This window comes from Tiliqua scincoides, chromosome 4, assembly GCF_035046505.1.
Source record: "Tiliqua scincoides isolate rTilSci1 chromosome 4, rTilSci1.hap2, whole genome shotgun sequence".
NCBI classification, from domain to species: Eukaryota; Metazoa; Chordata; class Lepidosauria; order Squamata; family Scincidae; genus Tiliqua; species Tiliqua scincoides.
Window position 1 is genome coordinate 103,695,566 of NC_089824.1, and position 19,431 is coordinate 103,714,996.

Here is a 19,431-nt window from a genome sequence, read left to right on the forward strand (position 1 = left end):
CTTAGGGCCCAATCCTATCCAATTTTCCAGCACTGATGCAACAACAGTGCACACCCGAGGCAATGGACAAACATTCCCTTACCTTGAGGAGGCTTCCATAACTGCCCCCCACCTCAGGCTGCAGCACACACCTCGTTGGCATGGCTGCATCAACGTGGAAAGGTGGATAGGATTCGGTCCTAAGGCTTTGTTTTGGCTGGGGAACTCAGATATTATGCTATACGTTGCTTTGAACTTCAGGAAAAGTGGTACATAAGTATTTTAAATAAATAAATATCACCAAACAGTTGCTGTTTTTTAAAGTTTGTATTATCACTGTCCCTTAAAGCTGACATTTATAAAAGCACCCTCAAATGAGCGTTTGAAATTCTGATGATTTTCTATTTTCCTCTCTTTGTAGATAACTGAGAACTCAAATTAAGGAGGAAGGCAGAGACGCACAGGACAAGCGAGAATTGACAGAACATGAATGGAAATATTCTATTTCCACCATCACCTGCAGAGTACAATGAGCCACAGACCTCAAGCATGCAGCTAGCCACGACCTTCTCAAATGACAGCAAACAAGAAGCAGAGCCGGCAGAATCTCCTGACATCGCATCCAGTGCCCTGACTGACGCTGAGCCTCCCACAGCAACAGACACCAGAAGCCTAGTGAATGATTGTGTGGGCAATGGGAGTAGACACCAGGGAGCAGCAAGAGACGTATGGCGGGAGACTGATATGCAGAAGAGAAGGAGACAGCAAGGCCAATCAGGGAGTGCCGGGGACAGCATCAGCAGCCTGGTGCTGACAAATGGGTTGCACACAGAGGCTGAGCCTGGAAAAGAAAGAGATTTGGATGACAAGGAGGGAGCAGAGACCCAGAGTCACTCTGCTGCCTTAGAAGAAAGGGCCTTGGCAAACAAGTTGCTATTCAGCGAGGCACTCAGCAGTGTCTGTTTCCAGCCTCACCAGGACCTTGCAGAGCTACTGGATCCCGAGGATGGAGAAGAAGAGATAAGGTAACAGAACTGCCACGTAACTCTCTGATTTAGCATTTAGCATTCTGATCGGTGTGCATGCATTTCCATTGCACCTGAAAGCATCTTTGAACTTAGAGCTGAGGACTTAATGACTATTTTCACATCTCCAGTGGTCCAAGTGGGAATTCCTTTGCTGTCCTTTTCCCTTCTTTGTTTTCAGTGTGAGGTCTTTAAAGGGCTAGTATTTTAGCTTAGAAGCATCCCTTGTGGCACAATTGAATGTGCCTTCTCCCAACACAAACTCCCAAGCAAGCAAACAGCCTTGGCTAGTCGGTGGGCAGATTCTTCAGGCTGCAATCCTATCCGCACTTACCTGGGAGTAAGTCTCACTGATTATAATGGGACTTACTTCTGAGCATAGATGTATAGCTCTCAATCAGTCTCAAGATTCTGGGACAGTAAGACCTTGGGAAGAAGATCCACAGAGAAATTTGAGATGTGCCACAATATCTTACAAGGTGCTTCCTGATGCCTTACCCAACTGTTTCCTTTTGGATCTTACCTGCTTCATTTGATTTATTCTCCTCCCTCCCATTCTTTGGAGTTCCCTCCCTCCCATTCTTCTCCATTTTCATCATGGTCTCAGGGACCTTGAAAGTGGGGTAGAGACCATAGAGGGTCCCCGGGTTGGAGTATGAGCTACTGGGATGTGGCATTTGAGCCGAGATTATTACAAAGGTATCAATAGATTCTAGGATCAGAGGTGTTTCACTGCAAAAGCTTGCCTGTATTTTGTCTTCTGCATTCCTACTAATCTCCTTCTCCCCAACTAACAAACCATGCTGTAAAACTGTAAAAAGAATGACATTCAATTAATCCAACTTTGTCAGTTTTCAGCAGTATCCTTCCATTTCAGCTTCGCTGTTACGGAAGCCAAGCTGAGCTGCAGTGATGATGACAGGGAAGATTTTGCATTTAAAGACATCAGGGATGGATTCAGTTCTACCTTTGAAAAAATTGTGGAATCCGACCTTATGAAGGGCACCTACTACAGCAGTCTGGACTCCTTGGATGTGCTCTCACTGACAGATGAGACAGACAGCTGTGTTAGTTTTGAGGCTCCACTCACACCTCTTATTCAGCAGAGAACTAAGGAAAGTTCTGAACTTTTAGAGCAGAAACTCATTGCCCACCGGAAGGAAGCTCTGGAGCCCATGACAACAGAAAAGCAGGAGGAAGCCATAGCCAAGGCTATGGATGGTGATTTTGGAAGCCCGTTGAAACACTCCATCACCAGCAGCCGGTCGGAGAATGTCCTGAGCCGGGCATCTCTGAAGAACATACCTAATGGGTACCATGTTGAGAGGCCAGAAGAAGATGCTGGAAAACTTATTAACTCAATCAGGTAAAACACTTTTCTCATACTATTCCTACCAATCAATGACTGACTCATAGACTGACTATGACTATGCTTTTTATAATGCATAGTCAGACTATGACTGACTGTGAGATTGACTATGCTGTAAATAGCTGTCAATCGTTGATCAGCCACCCAAGTATCCACCCAAAACTCAGTAAAAAACAACAACTCTGCATTACTTATTCTATTATGATTATGAAGTAGCAGCAAACTTTAATTTGCTAAATGAATACATAAATCAATGAAAGTTTCAACTGATTATGTGTTGGGAGCAAAATCTGATTGGTGAAGGCATTGTTAGTGGGTGGGACTGGATGTTAAGGGAGCATTTTTTGGGGGGGTTGTTTGGTTCTTGAGCACTGGTGTAAGAAGTACTGAGAAAGAAAGAAAAATCCTCTTTAATATGTTCTAACATCAAGCAGTACATTTTGTACATAAATGGTGTCTTGCATATCCATTGCCTTGCATATCCATTGCATATCAAGAGGCTCAAGAAGCCTCTTTTACTGAGATGCTGCTAATAGGCAAATATATTTATAGTTAATTGATCAGTTAGCTAAAATGCATGAATTGACTGACAGCCCTAGTGATTTAAATATTGTCAGAAGTGCTTAAGAAGAGAGCAGAAGGGGAAAAAAACAACTAGGCTCTGACCCGAAAACTTTGCAATTTAATTTTGCCTGTGGCTGAGACAAGAAGGGAAGGAAGAGAGATGAATGGGAGCAATTATCTCCACACATCACTAGTGGTTTCTTCCACAGTCTCCACTTCCTGAGACGTTGTTCATTTTTGCTCCACTAGCTTTGGAAAACTTTGACATGCCTTCAGGGGAACCGCCCCTGCACTAAAATTGGTAGCTCCTCAAAATCCCAGAAGTCTCTGCCTCTCAACATTAAGAAATTTCCTTTTTCTGCACCCCCAGGTGAAAGGAAACAGGAATAGCCATCTTGTTGTTTTTTCTCCTCAACCTCCCTCCTCCACAACTAACCTAGGCACTTTTCCTCTGCCAATTCCACCTGATGGCAAAGTGTCATTCGTTAATTAATCAGGGATTAATCCATTTATGATTTAAGCTTTCCTTCCTGCTGACATTTCTTAATATTTGTTTAGTGACACAGGGAGGCAGTACTGGCACCAGGTAGCATGGGACCTGGCTCCCATGGCACCTCTTCACCCACCTCCTGATGGTCCAATGGGTGCAACCACTGCTGCCAGTGCTGACCAAGTAGACCTTCTGATGGGCACAGGCACTTGACCAGTGCCTAACCTGGCCAAACTCTGATGCCACCACTGCGGGGAAGGACACTACTTATCAATTTGGTATGGCAGATACATTTTTGCCCTCATGTCTCTTTGACCAGTTATGTCTGGAAATGAGAGTGCTTGCTGAGTATGAAAGAATGTTAATGCTTCTGCATCCATGTGTGGTTGGTGTATGTTAGTGAGTTCAGGCTTACTCCAAGTCACAGCCTCAAGTTGTAGAAGTTAATAACTACCACCAATATACCATACCACTAGAGTCATTGTCTTCCCATAGCAAATATAGGATTTCCATACCATTCATTCCCATGATTTGGGCTTCGGACAGCCATTTTCCTTTTCTCTACATTGGCAGAACTACAGAGGTTCTGCTGAGGTTTCAAACTGAAGTACAACTGAAGTGCTGATCGCTCACACAGTGTACAGGCATGCAAGTGGTACTACAGTCAGAGAAGCCACCTACCTTATGTTTCATGTGAGGTTTGGTCCTAAAAGAGCCTCGTACGTGTCATCATTTCTTACTTGGGCTCAACCTCTGGTGCTGAAAATGGTTCCAGTGTCAAAGAAGGGCACACTTACAGCCCAATCCTATCTACACAATACACAGCTCTTTGCATGGGCTGCATTGCTAAACCCACTCCAATGATCCGAGGCTTGCTGACTACAGCATGGCAGCCAGTTCACCTTGTGCTGCTGGCAACAACGGGCTGCAAACCAGTCATTGGCATAAGTGAAGATGGTGGCAAGGGTAGATCAGGATGGGGAATGGACCAGGTTGGGGGATGGATCTCAGCAGCAGCGTCCATGGGATCCTATGCCTCCATTCTGAGACTGACACACCCCTTTGGCCTGATAGATTTATGCCAGCAAAATAGCAGTGTAGAGCTGAGTAGGCCCATTGGAGACCAGGGAGTGGCAGAGGAGATAAGTGAAAAATTTCTTTACTTACCTCTCCTGGCTGGCCCATAACAAGCAGCAAATGTTGCACCCAGTGGCACTGCATGCGGTGGGCTGGCAGAGGATAGGATTAGGACATTAAAAAGACAGTAATTGACTTTGACCAATGATAGCAAAACAAATGTTGATTGTACATGCCAAGTGTAACAACTTGATGCCATTCAAGTATGAATGCTTAAAGAAATGCTGGGATACAACTGTGCATATAAGCCTATCAAAGATAGAGAAGGAAAAAGAAGACCGACTACGTTTGAAAACAATGTTGATACTGAAGTCTAAGATTTATTAGCAATGCAAGCTGTTATGGAATCTCATGTTCTTGCTCATAATTTTTCTTATATTTGACTTCTAAAATTGTTGTAAGTTCTAACAATGCTAGTTTTCAGTAGGTAAATTTCAAGAGGTTACATCCTTTCAACTCACTGTAGAGAGTTAGGTGCAAGCTGTTTGGGGCAGGAGCTCTTTTTGACCTGCTTCATTCTGCAAAGTTGAATATGCTATATATTATTATTATTAGTTATTCAGAATTTCAAAGCTGACAGAATCCAGGACAAGAAATCAGGTTAGACCCCAAGAGCTGGTGCAAAGGTTGCACAGAAAGGACATGCTTCAAAATATCTCAAGGTCAATGGAAGTTCAGTTACTACAAGCTAATTTCAAACTTGGCATATTGCAGCTTAATAGAGCTAAAGGCTATACTCACACTGAGAGCCCAATCTTATGCAGTCCCCCTCACCAACATACAATGGCAAACTGGCAAACACTGCATCCATAGTGTGTGTGTGTAGAGGCTTAACGAGATTGCAAAATCCCCTTACCCCAGCGTAAGTTTCCCACCCCACAGTGGGCCTCTTTGGACCTGCCCTGGCAAGTTTACCAGTGCAAGTCCGGGGAGAGAAACAGGATGGGGAGGCTGCTGTTGGAAGGGATAAGATCCATTGCAGGCCATCTGGGACAGATCCTCTCCCTTCCATGGCCTCCCCACCAGTGGCATAGCTAGGGGGGTGCAGAGGATAGCAGTTGTACCGGGCATCAAGCTTTAGGGGGGTAACAAGCTGAGCTTGACACTAGTGACCAAAATTATGAAAATCTTGGTATGAATGAATAATACAATCATGTTACAAATCATTGGAAAGGTAATTTAATGCAGAATACAATGCAACAAACTGCACTGGAATATCTGTATTCTATCAAAAGCTATGGCCAATTAACCAGAAAATGAAAACACAACTGCCTTGTGGAACAGAAAGTGATTTGCTTAACTCCAAACTGACCTATGAGACTGATTGTTCTGAGTGCCAATGAGATGTTATTATTTTACAGCATGAAACCAATAACTTTTTATTTACTTAATTTTGTCGTGGGGGGGGGGGCTACAAAATCTTCTTTGACCCCAGGTTGCAGATATATGCCTTAGCTATGCCACTAACTGGGGGGAGGCAGCAGAGCAAATGGATGGTGAGCTGCTGGGGAGAGGAGGTGGGTTCCTCCCAATTTTCACTTTTTTAAAAGCCTGGGTGTGACATCACTTCCAGTTGTGACATCACTTCCAACATGTTGAAGTTGGCACCGGGCTACACGATCATTAGCTACGCCACTGTTCCCCACCCCCCTTTATGCTTCCCTCCTCATTCGGTTTCACTCCCTCCCTGCCTCTGATCTGCCCTCCTGCCTCTCCTGACATCCTACTTCCTCCAAGTGATGATTCCCTTGGTGGCAGGGGCGGGAAGGTGCAGCACTGCCCACCAGCACTCCCAACAGCATGCTGACTTACATGGTGTTGGAATGCCATGTGTGACAGGTGCTGGCTGCTTTATGGCAGTCAGAGCTGTCAGGGGAGCCTTGCTGTCATTGGGCAGCGAGGGAAGGATTGGGCCATAAGTTTCACACTCAGGTGCACACATGCTATGTTGACTGTGAAGAACACACACACAGACACACAGTCACGAAAAAGCAGCCACCCTTGCCTATATACATGGCAGCAACTGCTCAGTATATTCCAGATCTCTACTTCCACTTATGATGTTCTAGTTCACTGGTTCCCAGCCTGTGGTCCATGGTCCACAAGATCCTGAGAAGTGATCCTCAAGGTCTCAGGAAAAAAAATAGCTTTTGATCACTTCCAGTGTCTCCCCAAACAAGCAATCTCCCATGGACCACCAAAGAGGGCAGAGAACAGACCACTCACAGCCTCTGAAGTGTCAACTGTGGCTGCGGGCAGTCCATTCTCTATCCGCTCTGACAGTCCGTGGGGGGGGGGGCACTTGGGAGATGGACCACCAGAGAGGCCGTAGACCAGACCCCCCCACAGCCGCATGTGGTCCACAACGATTCAAATTTTTGCCTCAGTGGTCCACAGGCTCATAAGGTTGGGAACCACTGGTCTAGTTAGACATGTACTTACAGCCCAGTTCTATACTGATGCTGCTTCAGCAGTGCGGTAATGATGGTGCAATGATAGCAGGATGATTGCGATATCCTAAGCCAAAGGGGGAGGAGGCAATGCCATGCTGGTGCAGCCATCCCAGCAATGCCACCAGTGTCCATTGAAACACCAGTAGTCCATCAAGCAGCAAAGTGCATAGTGCAAAGTGCTATGGCATCAAGCAGCAAAGTGCATAGTGGCTGTAACATGTAGTCTGTACCAATGCTCTACCATAGGAAAGTGGGCAGGCGATTTTCTGTTGTCCCTCCCTTCCCCACTGTTCCCTAGGGGCCTCCAATTTGCCTCTCTAGCCAGTAGACTGAGGCTATGAGGCCATTCACCTGGGTTCGGTTGGAGAGGGGGTCTGAATTTCAGCCTTAAGGCCTCCTGATGCATCACTGTTCATGGTGGTTATACCCCATTTTAATTGTTTTATCCAAATTTGGCAAAATGCAGCTTGCAGCTGGGCCGGCAGCTCCTGACTTATCCAAACCCAAAGGAAAATTACATATAATAGTCTTTTTAAACAATCTGTATCTGCCAGTGTGCCTGCCTATGGGAATGTTACCCTTGGTACTTCAAAGCGGGGAAACCTAGTGACAAAATGTCCAAAGCACCTGCGGCCAAGTGCTTTGAAAAACACATCATGGTAGACTGGGAGGGTTTTTTTTTCTTGGCATTGCTTCTGATTCTCGAGGGGCCCGAGAGTGGTAACATCCCCTTCAGCAGCTGCTCATTTTGCTGTGTTTTGGTATTGCAGTGATGCCAGCATAAAAGACACACTTTCCGACTCTGATTCCGACATGGGCAGCACAGAACAACTGGACCAGGGAAGCACGGACACCCTAGCCAATGGCTGCAAGGCTGACAGTGAGGCTGCCAAGAGATTGGCCAAAAGGCTCTTTCACCTTGAAGGATTCAAGCACTGTGATGTGGCACGCCAGCTTGGGAAGAAGTAAGTGAGAGCGAGGGTATCGGGATGAAACAAGAGTTTAACCAAGGGGGGAGGGAGCTGCATGGACCTTATCTCCCTAAAATGTGTTCCCTTTTGTTATACTCCTTCACAACAGAGTGCAAAACTGCTCTCAAGGGAGCAGGCGTTGAGGGGAAGAAGGAATGTACCTTCATTGGCAAGACAACTGAGCCAGGGTTCCCTCACCCTGATCTGCTTAGGCATGGTTGACTTGTAGGGACAGGTAGATGGGGGTGCACATATAGATATTCATCTAATTCGTATCCCCTGGTGAAAAAAATGTATTGTGGATGAATTTTCCATATTTGGATGCATGGCCGAAGGGACCTCCAAATGTGTGTTTTGGTTCTGCTTGCATTTCTGCTTGCAACAGCCATGCAAATTCCCTTTCTCTAAGAGCTCTGAAGGCTTTCACAAGCAAAAATCCCAGGTGCAAATTAGGATGCTTCTCCCTCCAAATTCAGCCACTGGATGGAGCAGCTACCTTAGGGAACGGTTTTTGGTGAACAATTGAAAGAACATCTCTCCAGTCTGGACCAAGTCCCGATTCAGCCACAAAAGTTGCTGGGGTGACTTTGGGTGAGTCACTATCTCTTGCCTAACCTATCTGACCTACCTGTTCATCTTTAGGGGGCTACTCTCTGTTGTTTTTGCTGCAACAGGCATGGCTCTGGAAGTTCCTCAACTCTCTCACAGGTTGTTGAGGATAGCTGTCTTTCCACTAGGGAAGGCAGGGGAAAAATATTTGAAAAAATGAGTTAAAAAAATAACTTTTTGGGGTGGGGATCATGTTCTGTGCCCTACTTGGAAGAGGTATGGGCTAAACATGTAATAATAAATCAATGAAATGGTATGCATACATTCTCTGTCCTAAATTGACTGCAGCTTAGCAACTCATCACCCTCTTCACCATCCCTCCTCCACCTCTCAAGTGATGTGGTGCTGGTCTACATCCATCTAGCATTAATCTCCCCTCTACTCCCCCCCCCTCATTTTCTGGGTACTTCAGAGATACAGGGCACAATCCTGACCAGGTCTACTTAGAAGTAAGTCCTATTATGTTCAATGGGACTTACTCCCAGGAAAGTGAGGTGAGGATTGCAGCCTAATTGTGTTAGAGCACAGTTAGGTCTTGTCTTGGAGTCTGTTTTTATATCTAGCTGTTAGTCTCAGGCATGTGCAGAGGGAATTTTCCTGCAGAGTGACCACAATGTTAGGGGTAAGAGAGGGAAGGAGGGGTAACAGGGCATTGGGACTCTTCCAGAAAAGCTTCAGGCCTGAACACCTTTCTTTTTTATTTTATTACTAGAGAAAAAACTACAGGGGTGGGTTCAAAGCGCCTTGTTGTAGTTCTCTTGCTGAGGCCTACTGGTTTACTGCATCAGGTCAAGTCGTAGAGTCAAGAGCCCCATATCCACTCTTGCACATATATAAATTTCTCACTCAAACATTCTAAATATATCATGTTTCTGCCCAATAAAGAAAAAATGTCCTTCAAACTGAGTGGTGTGGTTTCCCATCACAGATCTCTATAATGCAGAACATTTGTTCCATAGGGAAGAGGACATCTACTGATTTAAAGCCCAGGGTATCTAAGCAGCATGAAAATAGCTTTGTTACATATTCCCTGAAGGCACTTTGGCCTCATTTGCTGCAAATGGCATGCAGTGAAGCCGAAATTGACTTTCTAATTGACAAGACGACCCTGGCAATATTCCTGAACATTTTTTTTTAAAATTTAGAAGTGCATTGAAACATTTGTGTTGATAAACAAATCCTCAGCAGTATTAGTCCTCCTGAGATATTCCATCCCACTGTTATGACTCTAACCTACCAAACATAGAGGAAGAGGAGGGGGAGGGAAGGGAGGTTGGGGCAAGTCACAAGAGAGAATCAGAAATGACAACCAATACACAAACAAATTCAGGATTCAAGGATATTTCTGCTCTTGCTTAAAAGGAGCACATGCCAGAGTTTTACGATCTACTAAGGCCAGGTTAAGCCTTCAAATCTATATTCTCTGAACACCAGTAGTTGACCTCTAGACAAGAATTATGCCTTAAATGCAGATATCATTAATGCCGAGGATTTGGGGAGAGGGCATTTTTTTTCACCCCACTCTGGACACCATTTTCTGTCTTATATGTTTCAGAAATGGTTTTCACTATATTCTGCTCTCTGACAATTGCTCTGGAGAAGAGAGTTAAGAAATGCTTATGAGAGGACTCCAGAGTTGGTAGACAAACATTGCTGTGACAAGCAGGGAGGAGGTCACCTTGCTCTGCAGCAGAGGATCTCACTATTTTGCTTTTGACTACTGAATACAGTCTCTGCCTTTTCTTCTTGTCTTCAAAGCACATTTTGATACACAGCACTTACAGCCCAATCCTAGCTAAATTCCCCTGCACCAGTGTTGGAGCTTATTCATGAAGCCAGGGATATGCTGAGTACCTGGATCTCAGAAGTGCTTGATGCAACTCTTAGGCAGGAGGAAGTTTTCCCATCTCTCAAAAAGGCAGTGGTAGAATCCTGAAAACATCCTACAATGCAGCCAACTGCCCTGAATAATTATCAACCAGTGTTGAACCTGCCTTCTTGGGCAAGCTACTAGAGTACCGTATGTGGAGCTCTGGGGAATTCTGTATGAGACCAACTATTTTGATCATTTCCAGCCTGGCATCAGGTCAGGGTGGAATTGCCTTGGATGATCTGTTGCATGCCTTTCACTGGGAATTACACAGTATGACCCTGTTGATCCTCCTGGAGCTTCTAGGCAACAATCATGGTATCCTTCTGAGTTGCCTTCAGAGTGGGGACTTGGAGGGGGCACTGCTTTACAGTGGCTCTGATCCTACCTGGAGTGTTATACCAAGAAGTTGGTGCTGAGAAACAATTACTCTTCCTCATGGTCTCTGGGATCTCCTGAGGCTATATTTTATCCATCATGGTATTCAGTATCTGCATCAAGCACTGGGGAGAGATCATTCAAAGGTTTGGGCTGATGCCTCCACTTTGCTCTTGCTGCCTGGAATAGCTCTGAAGTTGATGGAGAGGGACTGCTTCCATGTTGCACTGAGGTGCCCTGCGAAACTTAGTGCTGTGCCCCCACTGTTGCGACAGTACTGGCCAAGAGTGCTTTTTACCAGCTGAGGCCCTATCTAGAGAAGATAGATCTGACCTCAGCATCAAATGCATTAGTCACACCCAGACTGGGCATGATGAGTGTACTTTAAATGGGGTTCCTCAGGAGATGGTTTAAAAAGTCAGCTGGTTCAAAATGCTGCTGCCAATTTGCTGGAAGGTGCCCAGTGGCATAAGTGTAACACCAAACCTGTACCAGCTTGTTTTGTTTCTAGGCCAAATTCAAAGAGTTGATATGTATTTATTTAAAACATTTATACCCCGTCTTTCCAGAAGTTCAAGGTGGCTTACAATATTCAATAAAATACAAAATATAACTAAGAACACAAATGTTTAAAAAAAAATCAAAAATTTAAAATCCAAAACACACTGAAAAGCCAGCGCAGCAGTTAGAAGGAACATTTCTAAAAACCAATAGGAAGTGCTTTTTTGATATTGACCCAGTATGGATATTGATCCACCATGTCAATTGACCTGGATAATTTTACTTTGCTGCAGAACTCACCTCTGCTTGCATTCTCGTATTTTGAAAGTAGAGTTAAATTGTTATTGCCATGCAAACACAAAGCAGAACCTAGGGAAATATATACTGAATATGTTTTTGACTTCCCTTAAACTTAGCTACAGAAATTTCATTTTGAATGAAACATCAAGATTTGGCAGTATGCAATCATAATTCATTACACAGACCTTAAAAGGAAGCAGGATCACACAACGAGAGTCAAAATCCAAAATACCTCTACATCTCTTTCCTGAACAATTGACAGGATCCAATCAGTGTTTAGATCCACTGGGAAGGCTTAACTCTCCTGTTAAAGCAACAGGATGTACAAGTGCTTAACTCTGACTGGATCATCATTCAGTGTGGGCTTGTCTTGCATCCAATGTACAAACACACATTTAGTGGGCTGCTGAATGGGATTGAAGAATATGTACAAGCAGACTGACTGCTATCTCTTTCATTACAGTAATGAATTTAGCAAAATGGTAGCTGAAGAATATCTCCGTTTCTTTGACTTCACTGGTCTGACCTTGGATAAAGCACTCAGGTGAGCTGCAAAGGCAAACACTTAAATAAGGCCCCTCATTATCAGCTTCTTGCTACCATCAGCTCATTGCAGAGGTTTCTGGACCTTTTCACCATGTTTGCAAATCCCTCCCTATGTCTGGATTCCTCCATAGTCTTTTATTCACGTGTGCTTGCTTACCTTACATTCCTGCTTAGATGGGCTAATAGTTGCTTTGGGGAACTGTTGAATACAGAAGGACAATGGCAATTGTTGGGTGGGTGCTGTGCTGGTGCTGGAAACACATTGCACCAGCATTCCAACACCTGCACTGTCTCCTTGTTGTCTTCCATGTAGAACTGAAAATGATGGTGTTAACCTATGACATCTGAAAGAGCTTAGGCCCAGTTTACTTTGGAGATGTCTCTTCTCACATGTCTTTCCACTGTCTGACATCTACTGAGGCCTTAATGATAGAACCATTGCAACAGATTTAGACAGCAAGAGCATAAAGAGAGACACGTTCCCACTCACGAAAGTCTAGGCCTAAGCACCTTTCAGAAGCGTTGTAAGACTTATCTGTTCAGAATGGCTTTGGGTCTCAGACTGGTAAAGGCAGGAGGATTTTTATGGCCCAATCCTATGCTCGTGGTATGCCAGCATCCCTCAAGGTGTGTCATTGTGACAGCTGCTCTGCTGATCTGAGGAGCACTGCCACTTGTGCAAAGGCTAGAAGGCTTCGCTCCACCATCAGCATGGCAGAGTGCAGACTGGCCACGGTGTGGTTTTGCTGGCAGTGGGGGTGGGTCAGGGCAAGGATTGGGTTGGGACAGGACTGTTCAGAGGAGGGATGGGTGGATCTCAGTGGTACTAGTGGCTACCATATCCAGAATCATGCCCGATCTCATCTGATCTCGGAAGCTAAGCAGGGTCAGGCCTGGTTAGTACTTGGATGGGAGACCGCCTGGGAATACCGGGTGCTGTAGGCTTATACCATAGTCTTTCGAGACTGAAGGTTGCCAACCATCCCAGGCCTCACACCCTCTGTGTGGTACAAATCTATGCCAGCAAAAGAACTGGCGTAGATTTGAGTAGGTTCATAGGGGATCAGGTAGTAGCCAAAGAGACAATTAAAATTTTTCTTTTCTCACCTCTTCCCACCAGCCTGGTGCCTTGCTGATACACAGGAAACAGCAGCAACTGCACCGGTGGCCAATAGTCCACTTAAGGGGTCTGTGCCGCTGCATGGACCCCTTTGCCAGCTGTGCAACTGTTCAGCAGCATTTCTGGTGCATGGCAATGATATCATACATCAGTGCCAGACTTGCAGGAATGCCCAACCTTGAGCTTTGTGGGGCTCAGCTTGGCTGGGTTTTGAGCTGCAAGGTCACACAGCTGAAAGGAAGCGGTCTGGCAAACGTTCATCCTGTGCACCAGCATGGTATAGGATTGGGCCATAAATTATATTTGATATTGGGATTTTATACCGTTTTGCTGGAGGTTTCTACCTAGGTAAATGCGTGAAATGAAACTAAATAAGAGTACTAAAAAGTGAAAGCAGTGGGAAGACTTGTGCCACCTGTCACTACCTTTGTCACACTTGTACTCAAATGAGTGCCCAGAGCGTTCCTGTAACCCCAGGTCACACAGATTCTGGACAGCAACAGAGCCCTAGCCGGAAGGTAGATTGTATACTAGTTGTCTGGACTTCCCAAAACAATTCAGGCCCTAATTCTATCCTCCCCACCCCCCACTGCCAATGCAGCCATGCCACTGGAGCTCACACTGCATAATGTGGGGGGGGGGGGGAGTGTCCTGGAGGTCTCCTCTGGGTGAGGGAACATTACCTGGTTATGCCTCCAATGCCTTTGAGGGTCTACTTGGATGGCTGGTCCAAGTCTGAATAGACCCAGGAATGAAGATCGAGGCCCAGGATAGGATAGCAGCAACACCGCTGCCACTGATACCACCCCCTTCCAATCTTCTTTCTGCCCCCATTTTGTCCCATCCCCATTCCTCCCCCTCCCCACCTTCTTTCCCCCTCCACGCTGACTTACCAGCACTGGGAGACATAACAGATCTGCTGACAGGCCACAGCTGCTCACCGCTTGCTTCTGCAGCTGGCTGCTTCTGATTGCAGGTCATATTTGTGACTACCATAAACCAACTTGGGTTGCCAGAACTAGCTTCCAATGGCATAAGGACCATATAGGATTGGGCTGTCCATAACATAAGCATTAAAGAAGCTTGGATTGTCAGAACAGCTGAGAAATTGTTCCATAGTTTTGGAGTGAAGCATTCCAGTGTGACCTGGCCCTAGGGCATTTCTATGCTTTACTTCATATAGTCCCCCACATAACGCTTGTCTTTGTGGCTAGTATTCGTAACTATAATTATTAGCGTTAAAATAAATAGTAAGCACTGAATTATAATTCAGAAATCCCTGAGATAATCCCCTGAATTTGGTATTCCAGTGTCTGTATATAACACAGGCCAACACACATTTTGCTTCCTTAAACGTTACGCCAATTTTGGGGTATATACCCCTGCTAATTGGGTAAGAGGCACTTTTTCAAGTGGGTGCTCCTTTTTTTAGCAGGGGGAGAGTAACTGGCCCACCTCACCCCAGCACTGTCTGTTCTAGTGGCTGTCTGCTGGTATTCTTTTGCATCTTTTTAGATTGTGAGCCCTTTTGGGACAGGGAGCCATTTAGTTATTTGATTTTTCTCTGTAAACCGCTTTGTGAACTTTTAGTTGAAAAGCGGTATATAAATACTGTTAATAATAATAATAATAATAATAATAATAATAATAATAATATTTGGGGTGCCAATTCCAAAAAAGGCATCCGTTTTGCCCTATCACGTTTAGTTTTGGAGACACAGCATAGCCTCTTTAGTGAACGGTTCAAGCAGCTTCCTCATGAGGAAGCTGTTTGAACCATTCACTAATGAGGCTATACTATATCTCCAAAACTAGACGTGATAGGGCAAAACGGATGCCTTTTTTGGAATTGGCACCCCAAATTCATATCAAACCACCATAAAGTTTGGGGAAAACTTTTCTGACCTTCAATTTTGTAGGCCTGTGTAATTAGCAACATTTTGCCTCTAATAGTTGACAGTAAATCTCTTGCTTGTTTGGGTGCTTGCTTGTTGAACTGCCATTTTTGATTTCTAGAACATTCCTGAAAGCCTTCCCCCTGATGGGAGAGACACAGGAACGGGAACGTGTCCTCATCCACTTCTCACACAGATACTGCCACTGCAATCCAGAAGAGAGCACATCTGAAGGTAACAACATCTTACTTTCACAACCAGGCCTTATCATTTACTGTGCTCAATTCTAGTGGCATCCTATGGCTTGCAAGTGACACGTTCCTTAAAGACCAACCTAGGAAATGGTTAGTGAACATGAGCTTACTGGAAGTAAATCTGCAAAATAAAAGTTCTTGACATTGGGAAACATGAGAGGGGAGGAGAAGTAATCTGACCAGTAGTGTAGCTGGCGGGGGGGGGCAAAAGTACTGCAGGCATCTCAGTGTGCTGTATAAGCAGCCCCTCCCACCTGCTGTTGGAGGCATTGGGGCAGGGACGGCAATGTGCAGGCACTCGCAGAACTAAATGGCGTTTCCTGTGTGTTGCTGTTGCTGCCTGGAATGGCTCTGACAGCGAGTGGGAGGGGCCACTTGTATGGCGCATTAGAGCACCAGAAGTCATTTTGCCCCCCTCTTGCTATGCTACTGCATCTGACAAGGAACTTTCTTCTTCTGTACAAAGAACACAAAACATGTCTTTAAACAGATTTTAGCTCGTGCTTCTGTTTCCCCTACCAGTTTCACCTACCATTTGGGCTCCCGCCTCTCTGGGCAGCCTGGTCCCTAGCGTGCCCATGCTTTGCAGCAAATGCTGTGTCCATGTCTCTGCATTGTACAAGCTGGCTCTGGATAGATTGGGCTGTCAGGCAGAATCACTGTAAGGCTTGCACTACATGTGACCCTGAATTATGGGTCTGTTTCAGTTACATCTACAGCAGAGGGGATAGCTGCAATACAATATAAGGCACTGGAGGGGCATCTGGGAGGGAGTGTTGCTGGATCCCAAGGTGCTTTTCCCCAGGCTTTCTTCCAATATCAAAGCTGGTCAGGAAGAAAAGGTCTTTACTAGACAAACTGCTGGTAAAAGTGCTAGGCAGGGAGAAGGCTTTGAACTTCCCACCTGTGAATCCCTCAGGCAGCCCAATCCTGAGCTGCCCATTGTGCCGGGACTGCCGTGGCGCCAAAATGGCTGCCGTGGCATCCTGTGCACAACAGGGCAGCCGCCACCGTAAGGGGGTGGGTCAGGGAAGTAATTCTGCAATGGGGCTACTCGATTCTGCGGCAGCCCTTGGGGTGGTCCAGACTGCTCTGGTCTCTGTGTCGGGTGTCACGGTCTGACACAAAGGCCCTGGATGCGGCAGAGTGGAACTCCGGCAGTCCTGTCTCCCTCTTACCCCGCTTCCTCCCCCTGTATGCATCCTCCATGCCTTCCCCCATGCCTCCACACACCTCTCTGCCACCCAGCAGTCTGCGTGACCACTGAGTGGCAGAGCACCGGCAATCCACAGGCAGTAGCCCAGCACCAGCTGGTACTGAGCTACCTCTGGCGCTGGGCTGGTGTTGAGAGCTGTGAACATGCTGTATGGCACATTTGCGATACTCACTGCCGGCAGAGCACCAGCGGTATGAGCTCAGGATTGGGCTCTGACACTCTAATCATGCCACCCACTTCACTTTAGATGACAATGGGGTAGATCCATACTTGAACATATGACTCTGCTAACATCCCATGTAGTCTGGACAGAAGGTTTTGAGCAGTCTCAAGAGCCAGAAAGGAATTTTCAGGAGAGTTTTGAATCATTCCATTGTAGAATTTCTTGCTTGATGGTCAAACATACCTTTTTTTCAGACTTGAATCAAATGGCACGTAGAACATAGGATACAGAAATGCCTGGATTGTTCCAGGATCAGCTACCTAAAGCAGCTGTCATGATAAGGCCACTCCTGTTCTGTCCTGTGACATTCTGCTCTGTTGTAGGGTGCAGTCTGGTCCACCCCAGCTCATACATGGGATAATTTGATGTTTGCAGTATACTTTTAAATTTTATGAAATTATATTAATAATATAAAAGTAGATGTAAGGAATCTTTGGATTCCTATTAACTGAGCAAAGAGGTACCTTCTAAAGTAGTGGGTCTCATATATATATCGGGGAGAGAACAACTGTCCCTATTCACTCCAGTATATCTTTTCTCCCCAGTATCTGCTTGCTGGTGTTCCTTCTGCATCTTTTTTTTTAGATTGTGAGCTCTTTGGTGACAGAGAACCATTTATTTATTTATTAACCACTTTGTGAACTTTCCATTGGAAAGTGGTATATAAATATTCTTTTTCTTAAGAATCCGATCGGACACGGAGTAGAGCTCATTACAGAGCCTACTCCGTGGCGGTGGTAGCAGCGAAGAAATCATTCTTCTCTGCTACCATTGCGTCTGCTGATAACCGTCCGGCAGAGCTGTTCCGTGTGGTGCGGGGCCTCCTCCATCAGGCCCCGCCAGTGGACCAGGAGGAATACACGGTCAGCCGCTGTGACGTGTTTGCACAACATTTTGCAGATAAAATCGATCGTATTCGTCACAACTTGGATGCCACATTGACAGTGTCTGACGATGTCCCCCTGGCAACTGCTTGTCCAGTGTTGTGGGATTCTTTTCAGCTTGTGCAGCCTGAGGATGTGGACAGACTCCTTTGGAGTGTGAGGCCGTCTGCCTGCCTGTTTGACCCTTGCCCAGCTTGGCTGATAAGAGCTGCCCGGGGGGGACTGGCTGAGTGGACGGGGAGGGTGGTCAACTCTTCTTTGGGGGAGGGGACACTGCCGCTTGCTTTGAAGCGGGCGGTGGTTCGCCCCCTCCTGAAGAAGCCCTCCCTGGATTCCAATGTGTTGAGCAACTATCGGCCAGTCTCCAACATCCCGTTTCTGGGCAAGGTAATTGAGCGGGTGGTGGCGGCCCAACTCCAGAGGGTCTTGGATGAAGCGAATTATCTGGATCCTTTTCAATCTGGTTTCAGGCCGGGCTTTGGGACGGAAACTGCCTTGGTCGCCTTGGTGGATGACCTACGCCGGGGACTGGACAGGGGGAGTGCGTCCCTGTTGGTCCTGCTGGACCTCTCGGCGGCTTTCGATACCATCGACCATGGTATCCTTCTGGGCCGATTGGCCGAGTTGGGAGTTGGAGGCACTGTTTTGCGGTGGTTCCGCTCCTACTTGGAAGGTCGGTCCCAGATGGTGGTGCTGGGGGATGCCTGTTCGACACCCTGGCCATTGAGGTGCGGGGTGCCGCAGGGCTCAATTCTGTCCCCCATGCTATTTAATATCTACATGAAACCGCTGGGAGAGGTCATCCGGGGGTTTGGAGTGGGGTGTCATCAATATGCTGATGACACCCAGCTTTATCTCTCCTTTCCTCCAGACTCCAGGGTGGCGGTTGAGGGCCTGGAGCGCTGTCTGGAAGCAGTGAGGATCTGGATGGGGGCTAACAAGCTGAAATTAAATCCGGATAAGACAGAGGCTCTCCTGGTTCGGAAATCCTCGATGCAGGTGCTGGATTATCAGCTTGCTCTGAATGGGGTTGCACTCCCTCTGAAGGAGCAGGTCCGCAGCTTGGGGGTCCACCTGGACTCGCAGCTGCTCCTGGATTCCCAGGTGGCGGCTGTGGCTAGGGGGGCCTTTGCTCAGCTTCGGCTGGTGCGCCAGCTGCGTCCGTACTTGGATCGTGCAGACCTGGCCACGGTGATCCATGCTACGGTGACATCGAGGTTAGATTATTGTAACGCGCTTTATGTGGGGCTGCCCCTGAAGACGGTTCGGAAACTGCAATTAGTGCAGAATGCGGCGGCCCGTGTGGTCACTGGAGCTAGGCGGTTTGACTCTGTCAGCCCGCTTCTCCGGGGGCTACATTGGCTGCCCATTCGTTTCCGGGCCCAATTCAAGGTGCTGGTTTTGACCTTTAAAGCCCTATACTGCTCTGGGCCAGGTTATCTTAGAGATTGCCTACTCCCATACAATCCGGCTCGTCCTCTCAGGTCATCAGAGAAGGCCTTTTTACAAGTGCCGCCGCCTAAGGAGGTACGTGGGGCAGCGGCAAGAAATAGGGCCTTCTCAGTAGTGGCACCAACGTTGTGGAACTCCCTTCCCCTTGACTTGAGAATGGCTCCCTCTCTTGAGTCCTTTCGGCGAGGCCTGAAG

General features: G+C 46.5%; 1 protein-coding gene and 1 pseudogene across 1 annotated transcript in view; both read left to right on the forward strand.

Annotated features, from left to right (window-relative positions):
- The first annotated feature begins 465 nt into the window (after nucleotides 1-465).
- PSD2 (pleckstrin and Sec7 domain containing 2) overlaps nucleotides 466-19,431 on the forward strand; it is a 56,819-nt gene continuing 37,853 nt past the window's right edge. Inside the window, exons 1-5 of the mRNA XM_066624203.1 lie at nucleotides 466-1,004; nucleotides 1,882-2,370; nucleotides 7,788-7,982; nucleotides 12,110-12,190; nucleotides 15,329-15,441. Of these exons, the coding sequence (XP_066480300.1) occupies nucleotides 466-1,004; nucleotides 1,882-2,370; nucleotides 7,788-7,982; nucleotides 12,110-12,190; nucleotides 15,329-15,441 (1,417 nt within the window). The remainder of the gene's footprint in view (nucleotides 1,005-1,881; nucleotides 2,371-7,787; nucleotides 7,983-12,109; nucleotides 12,191-15,328; nucleotides 15,442-19,431) is intronic.
- LOC136650751 (5S ribosomal RNA) lies at nucleotides 13,018-13,137 on the forward strand (annotated as a pseudogene).